At 39.6% G+C, this 8,833-nt stretch overlaps 1 protein-coding gene across 1 annotated transcript; it reads right to left on the reverse strand.

The window, feature by feature from the left end:
• Positions 1–5,760: 5,760 nt before the first annotated feature.
• LOC120716303 (nuclear factor 7, ovary-like) lies at positions 5,761–8,217 on the reverse strand. Its single transcript, XM_040003786.1, has 2 exons — positions 8,084–8,217; positions 5,761–7,979 (listed from the first exon to the last, which is right to left on the reverse strand). The coding sequence occupies exon 2, from the start codon at positions 7,960–7,962 to the stop codon at positions 6,574–6,576; it is 1,389 nt and encodes a 462-aa protein (XP_039859720.1). The 5' UTR covers positions 7,963–7,979; positions 8,084–8,217; the 3' UTR covers positions 5,761–6,573.
• Between the last annotated feature and the right edge of the window lie 616 nt (positions 8,218–8,833).

Below are 8,833 nucleotides of genomic sequence, written 5' to 3' on the forward strand. Positions count from 1 at the left end.
TTGTTTGTTTCTATGGAAATTGATAAATGCTGTAAATGTCAAAGCGACATTTCCTCTGGACAGAAATGTCTCCCTCTGGATCCTGGTGTACAAGCTTAAAATGAAGTCTGAAACAACCACACACAAAAAACAACATGCACAAAAAACCATGTAATGCACATTATGGATAATGAGTACCAAATGTACTTTTATTGCTCTGAGGCCAGAAAAGTCACTGCCGCTGGATCCTCCGGGGTGTCCTTTGTTTGAAGTTGCGCTGTGTGTTTTTGTGCTCAGTCCCTGTCATTTGGATCAAAGACAAGATTACTGAGAGGCATTAGCTCATCATTACACTAATGCATGATTTCTTATCTGTAATTTTGTTTTTCTGTCTTTGTATATTCTCTGACTTGCCTGTTTCATATCACTTAATCACATTTTGGCTGACCTGCTCTGTCTTAGAAGTCATTGTTTTCTCAGGGTTTTTTTTGTGTGTGTTTGTTTTCAGTCACCAAAGATTTTCCACCGCTCAAATTTTGATATTTGCAATATTGCAATATTGATACCTCTTTCATAAATGATGAACTTCACAGAGCTTTGGTTCTAATGTACTATGCCATGTTATGCACATGGGTATATAAGCTGAATTTTTTATAAGTGAGCCCTGAACAGCATTCGTATGCATGTTCATCCGCGACTGTCTATCAGCGCCTGATGTGAGTACTTAATTAGAAAGGGTAGAACAAAGTGACACCAACTGTTTCTCAAGATAAGTTTTTGTTTGCTTCGAGCACAACATTATGCAGCTGATATGCCGATGTCTATGTATTTGAAATGATTTGATTCACAGCAATTTTATTTTTAGCTATGACTTTTCAAAGTTAAAGTGTTCTCGAGGCTCTTTGCCATCTGTGCCTGATTGATGGTTGGGTGGATTTGAAGTCACATAAGGCTACCAACAAAGTTACCAATCACAACACAGCCATCTACCTGATCCATCTGTGTGTCAAACCCCAGCACTGAACCCATGTTACACACATGTTACGCACAAGGCCCTGTTCCTTAATGGGAAAGGCTGGGTCAGCAGAAAGCGAATCAGAGCTCATGAGTTAAACATGAGCATCGCGTGCATGTTGTCACATGGATAAATGAAAGCTTGACTAGACGAATCTCGAGTGATGCTTCAAAGCATCGGTTTTCAACTCTCAGCATGTCAGTTGGTGATATTTAAATGTGTCAGGGGAAGCACGTGTTTTCACTTGTGAGCAGTCTTTAGAAAAAGGTAAGCTAGCGAGTCGCTTCTAAGCTTTACATCCATACAAATGCCCTGCCGGCCATATGGGGAAAGGAGTGGTTTTGATCTTCTGTTTGTCCTTTAAGCGCATTGTTACAGCTCTACAGCAGTAAAAAGGAGGTTGTATGGAAAGATTCAGCGTATAGCAAAATCGGATTTGTTTTCACTTAAATGCTTGTACAAATATATACATCCTCGTACATACACATGTACCACATACTTACTCATACCAGTGACTTTGCATGACTTTCTGATGATTTATGCAGCCATCAAAGTGGCACAGCACACAGGATCACTGAATTTATTAACAAGCAGTGTAGACTGAGCTGTGTTAACCACCCAACATCTTGGAAACTCACAAGCAGGTCATTTTGTGTTTGTGACCTTGGTGGATTCTTAATTCAGACGTGTAGAGCGGGCATGAAACTGTCTCCTTCACCTCCCATAACACTGAATAATTAAACTCTGAGCTTTTAGGAATGAACATCATGTGGCAGAGGAGACAGGGAGCAAAGGGAGAGAGGAGAAGTGGCTGGTGGGAAAGGCTTAGATGGCTTCAGGGTGGAGGGGTGGAGATGAATTGAGAAGAGTGTTGCTGTTGTTTCTTGTTTTTTTTGTTGTTGTTATTTTCCATTAAGAGCATGTTTTTGTTATAATTCTAGTAGTGACATGTTTAATTGAGGAACTAGCATGTTTAAAAGAACACAGGATCGTAATGTGAGTCTCCAGCAGAGATTAAAGATGTTCTGTGCATTCCATGGTTTGTATTAGTGTCGGCAGTTTAACGCTGCACCTGTTGTGGCTTTAGCAGGCCTACTGTGTGCCGGTGCTTCACTCCCACCGATTCAGCTGCCATCCATTTCTCCTGAGAAACCAGCCCACGCAGCAATTAACTACACAGCTATAAAAGCTGAGAAGACGAGCTGCCCGGTTTCAGAGTGTGAGTGCCAGCTTCAGTACTGTGGTGAGCTTGAGGTGTGTTTCTAAACTGCTAGTGAGTAGCTGTGTTTGTTTGCCTGTAGAGTTTTCCACAGTAGTGCGCTTTGCTTCAGTGCTTTGAGCAGCTGTGAGCAGCAGTTACCTTTTGTTAGTAGAAGTGCTTTTCAATGAACCATTTGTTAACACCTTGGGCTTGCTAATATTTTGTTGTTAGACTGACATAAAATGATACATGTATTTGTGTTGCATACAAATGTTCATTATTTGGATCTTAAATTAATTCTTGTTTGGATACTGGGCACTTCTGAATTGCAAAGATGCCAACTGACAGATAGATATGTTTTTTTTATTAACTCTTTATAGTGAAACAAAACGCTGGGATAAACACACTGACACAAATAACCACTTATATCTACATATCTTTACATATGTATTGTAACCCATGTCCAAAAAACATGTAACAGAAATTTAGTAGTCTCCTTGTGCTCTTGTGGGCTTCCCGCATAGCTTCATCTTCTATTTCTGGGAGTCTTGTTCTGACCACATTTACTAGTTTTCCTTATTTGCACTGTAGCTCTCATTAACAGTGATTGTCCTCGACATTAAGACTGGATCTATTTCCCATAGAGGTTTATGTTTGCTCTCAGTGTAAGTTTAAAGTTTGAAATCGCAGACGTGTAAGTGCAAGTGGTGAGGGCAGAAATTCAAGAGATCAAAACAGAAAATCTGGACATGACGTGCTCAAGACATAATAAATACAAAAGAGGACACACTCATGTGACACACGGCTGCATTATCTCATCATCTCATGAAGATATGTAAATATTTTTATATATTTTATATTTACACGAGATAAAAAATCATTGACAGTGTCAATGACCACGATTGGTCCCTACGCATTCACATTTTGGCTCCCATATCAGAATTACTGTCTCTCTAAAGAGCGTCTCTTGCTCTATCTACTAAACAGTAATTTGCCTATAAAGCAATATTGTAGTAATTAAATAATGGTGATTTGCAGAAATATTAAATCCACTGGACTTCAAAACTATAGAGGAAATTCAGCTGTGTCTTGCTCTCCTGCCCACTGATGCACTTTCAACTTGAACCTATTAGACCTCCACCCATGTAGGACTGAACAGGTGAGTTTTAAATGTAACAGTCACAGAGCAAACTGAAGCTGAGAGCAGAATGAACCACCACTGTGACGTGCTGGTTGTTTCCATTACACGGAGCATTATTGCTGTCACGGTCTATTTGCCTCACCTGTTCGCACACATACTCTAACACACACTCTGCCCCTCAGGCCACAGTGCTTATAAAGATTAAAGGCTTAAATGCAACTCACAGACAGAGAAACAGAATGGTTTGATACATAAATACAGAGGGTGGACATCATTGCTTTAACATTTTATACCATTTTATCTCAGTAGTAGAATAATCAAAACACCCTCATTTTTTATTCTAATACTGCACATAAATTAACTGTGTATATATTCTAAAAACACCATGGGTCTTTAGTTACCATAGTGCTGTTGTTACTGGCCGGTAAACCCATGTATTGTAAACCCATTATAAATCCACTGAGTAATAATTTCTGATTTCTGGGAATTTCTGCTAATAAACTAAAAAAATGTTCTCGATTGTAGTATTTTCTCCAGAGCTCAGAAATGGCAGAAAATCATAGAAAAGAAGAAAAAGGAATCCGATTTCAAAGCAATTTGCATTATTCATCAACACCTACTACTAACTGCTGGAGGGATGGCTCCGGGTTTATAATCAGAATATTACTTAAAGAATAATGCAACTTACCATATGCTGCAACTTTTCCAAAGAACAGCTTGAGCCGATGAAGTAAAGTCTAAGGTCAGCCTTTCCTTCCTCGCATATCTCCTCCTAACTCAATGTCTTTATAACTACATTATAATTTCTGTATGGACGGAAAGAGTTAGGTGGTTAGCACTTTTGCCTCAGAGCACGAAGCTTCAGAGTCCAGAGAGTACATAGCCTCAGGTTCAGTTTCAGCTGAGATGGGCTCCAACTTCCCATAACCATAGTTAGATAAACAGTAAAGCAAAATGATGAACAGGCGGATGACAGATGTAGAGGGATTTACAGCAACAAATGTTACTGTAGGTTGTAATAATCTCTAGAAGCCTTTGGGGTTCGTTTTTTTCATACGGCTGTTAGAGTGCAGAAAGTGTCAGTCACTTTTTTGTAAGCATTAGGGAGAAACTGATGCAAGAGAACACTGTTGGCTGAAATTTATATCCCATTAATACAAAAGTTGATAATATAATACTGTATAAACACTGGAAACGGGTACATCAGTGAGACAGCTCAGGCTGAGTTGGTTTGGACGTGTGAAAAGGAGGAATACTGCATATATTGGATAAAGGATCTTGAATATGGAGCTGCCAGGAAGGAAGAAAAGAAGAAGACCACAGTGGAGGTTCAAGGATGTAGTGGAGGAGGTCATGCTGAGTGTTGCTGTAGGGGCAGGTGATTCACTGAGGTGACCATTAACAGGAGCAGCTGAAAGATATAACTGCTCACGTTTACCAATCATTATTCACAAATACTGAATTTTCTGGTAACTGTTTTCTGCAGTTGATTGTGCAGTGTCAATCTCGTGCTGGTTTTTGACTACACAGAATCAACCTGATCAAAGCCCAGTTAAGATGGTTTAGGGTGCGGCCAACAGTGGGTGACACAGTGTGTCATAAAACATTAAAACATGGATGCTGCATCTGGGAAGTCACAGTACGAGTGGAGTCATACCTGACTGCTCTCTCAAGTCTGGCATGGTTGACCAGTATGAGCACAGAGCGCTCTGCCAAACGCCTTTTTTCCTACCACTCACCTACGTACGTACAACTGCAAGAATTGGTGAAGCAAAAAATGAATAACGCTGCCAGTGTCTGTTAGTCAGAACTGTGAAATTGAGTAACACAACACAGCCAGTGTTGTATACACCCCTAAAGTTGCCATTGTCTGTTTACATTAAAGTCTTGTAAGCATGATTGATCAATGGGTAATGTTTAGTCTGTCACATCTCTCAGACATGTAAAGGGATGTAATAATTAGATGAGATACAATGACCACTGATTACCTTCATGTACTTGATAATATAATGGAATGGAGAGTACACATTCTTTAGGACTCACGAAAGAAATCGTAATTAGAAACAATGAGAAACATTGCTTTGCCCTCCTCTGCATCTTCTCAGAGCTTTCCAAATTTATTTTTGCTATGCCCCCAAGGTGGAACGAGTGCTGTAATTGGTGAGAACTGTCCCATTTACACACTTAGGCGCACAGCAGGAAGGAGGAAGCTGCTGTGATGTCGATAGCGATTGCAGCTACAGGTTAAATCTCCTGAGCCGCAGATCGACCGAAGCTCTCTGCTGACTGTTGTCACCTTAAATGCAATCCGACAAGAATGAGCAGCAAAGGAGAGAAAGACAAAGTTTCACCATGCAGCTGCCACAGTTTGGTCTCTGCTGCTTTCTGTGCTAAGAGAATAAAAAATGAAAGGAGTCATGTTCAGACAGTCAGCTGAAATCTGTTTCATCTGCACATCAGGTATTTATTTAATTTTGCATTATACATCATAACCAGATCACTGTTTACTTTGCAGCTTAACACAGACATAAACAAACCATAACATGTAGATTGATATTTAGCAATTTCAGGTCGAAGAAGTACGGTTACTTCCTTTAATACTAAATAAAAGAGCAAAAGCATAAAGGGTCATCTTTTTCTGATCACTCTTTGCATGCAAATAATTATCATGAGCACATCTATAATGATAAAAGCCCCATCCGTATATGAAGATCAACATTTGGGTAAAATAAATGAAGCTAAAAAACCTTTTACATGGAACATGACTAATGTACCCCTCTGCTGTTACACCCATTCTTTAAGCAAGAATGGTTTCCTGCTGTATGTAGCAGACTGCAGTGTGGCATAAGCGAGCCATCCCTTAAACCTGCATTAATGGGTGCCAAACAAGTCGTCTTGCTGCGTCAGGAAAATAACCCTCTCACTAATTAAAAGAAATGAAATCTTATTATTGAATATAGCATAATGCTCATTTTGCTTATTGGATAAGCAGAAGAAAATTGATGGATTTTGTCATGTATTATAATATTAGGTTTGCTTCAGTTCACCAAACAATGATAGTTGTTACATCCTTATTTATAGAATCTATGGTACAATTGCAAGAGGTTCCTGACGGGTTACTGGTCACACAGGATCAACAGCCAGGTCTACATTCTTTCTGCTGGGATCATTGCTAATCCATGAAGTGTGTCAAAGTGAAAGATGAAAGATTATTGTCAACAACGACCATCACACACGTTACATAACTGCATGGAGAGGACGTTGTGATATCTTTAGAGGGTGTGGATTCACTGAGTTAAAAAATGGAAACTGTGTCTCAATAAAAGTGTGTCTGAAGGTGTGTATGTGTGTGTCAGTATCAGGATCAGAGAATGACAGTTTTCCTTTGGCCCAGTCCAGATGAACTCTGATCCTCTGAAATCTCTTTCTTATTGAGAGAACAGTTGGGGGGCCGTCACTGGAGTTTGCTGTGTACTCACCATCACAGAAAACAAGTTTTAATAAGTTACATTTTTTGTCTTCACTGTTGGCAGATCTCGAAAAGACTCCTAGTGCCCAGACTGGACTGTCTCCAACTTCAGCATCCCAGCTGTGAATATCTGAGTTGAAGCCCTCAGAGCCGAGGATGGAAGGATAGAGATAAATCCTTTCAGGGTTTTCGGGAACCTTCTGTTTCCTTGCACGCCTCACACTGGTTAGATTTTCAGACAAGATGAGATCCAGATGAGCAGTGTTTGGATCCAAAATCACAGGAGTATATGAAATAATGTCCTTCATGTTGCTCCAGATGTTGAAGGACAAGTTACCCAGGTGTTCAGCAACATCAATCAGAGCATCTGAGACCAGTTGAGGAACATCAAGCACGGATAGCTGCTGGACTCTTTTCACTGCAGCTTTGTAGTTGTGTAGGAAAGAGATGTCTTCAGCTCTCACCTCCCTCTCTGTGGCTCTGATTGTGCCTGAAAGATCTGCAATCTTTCTGCTCAGAGTTTCAATCTTTACCTTCATCTTCTGACTCTTTTGCTTCTCTTCATCTTTTAGAGCAGCAATCCTGGCATCCTCTTCGTTTTGTAGAAACTGGCGAAGCCTCGTAAACTGCTGCTTAATCTGCTTTTCTGTCTCCTGGGTTTGAACACTAATGTGTTCTGCAGTTTGAACACATTTTCCTTTAACTTCCTCGTAGAGCTTCAGTTTCTCCTTTAAAGGCTTCAGACATTCCTGGAGCTCCTGTTTGTGAGTGTGCGCAGCTTCATTGATGGGGCTGAATCTGTGGTTGACGTGCACTGCTGAATCTCGACAGACAACACACGCTGGCTCCTGATGGTCCAGACAGAAGAGCCTGAGATTCTCAGAATGCACAGTGCAAAGTGTCTGGGAACCTCTTGAAGCTCTCTGATCTGTGTTCTGTAAATACGCCTCACATAGGTTCTTCAAAGCCAGGTTACAGGGTGGATTACTCTGTAAAGATATCGTCTTACAAACCGGACATTGCTTTATTGGTTTGTCAAGCCACCATCTCTGCAGACAGGCTTTACAAAAGCTGTGGCTGCATGACAAGATAACAGGATCTTCAAAGATGTCATGGCAGACGGGACAGGAGAGATGGTCTTCTGACTGTGTGGTCATTTTCTCTCTGAAAGACGCTTTAAGCAGAGCAGATACACAGATAAAAAAAAATCTTAAAGTTCCTTTACCCACCTAATCTTTTTCCCCCCTCAATGACCTCCACAAACATTCTAGTACTCACAGTATCAGGAGCTCTTTTCTGCAGCTCGTTTCCAGAGCAGACTTCGTAGTTTATGCTGATAGCGAAAGTAATTATCTGTCAGTGTGTGTCTGTATTCTCTGCACAACTGCTCACATGAATCTGTGAATTCACTTTTATTGGTTGCTTCAGGTCGAGTAAGTCAGCAATGGGGTGGAGTTTTATTTCACCCTGTTGTTCTGGCTTTGTCCTTTTGCTGATGCTTTCACAGATGAGGAAACCCAGCTTTTGTGCTCTGGTCCAACTGCAATGGTGGAAAAAAATCCCACTGATGATGCAGAGGCCTCAAAAACGCATAAAATCTCATGTATCAAATATGTTACACATCACAATAGATAAATGTATGTGTAATATTTCTTTGCTATGCTTCTTTCTACTTCCTGATGCAAATATAGCACTTTCCATTTATTTTAAAGCTTTGAAAACATATATCTACAAATTTATTGTGCTGCTATAATATAAATAAAGCTGCCCTGCAGTATATAAATAATTAAAATGATCCACATTATATACAAATTAATTAATTAATATGTTTGATCTGTTGTATTGTATAAGAGTATGCATGCTTTTAAGATTTTTTTTGCTTTAAGAGTACTTTTACTTTAGATACTTCAACTCTATTTTGATGCTAAAACATACTTTGACTTTACTACAAATATGAATTTTACTTAGATTTATTCATATTTAATTTATAAATAAACTTATAATAAAACTATATTCTTATAAATAAAC

The sequence above is a fragment of the Simochromis diagramma genome, unplaced genomic scaffold, assembly GCF_900408965.1.
Source record: "Simochromis diagramma unplaced genomic scaffold, fSimDia1.1 OVJJ01000320.1, whole genome shotgun sequence".
Lineage (NCBI taxonomy): Eukaryota > Metazoa > Chordata > Actinopteri > Cichliformes > Cichlidae > Simochromis > Simochromis diagramma.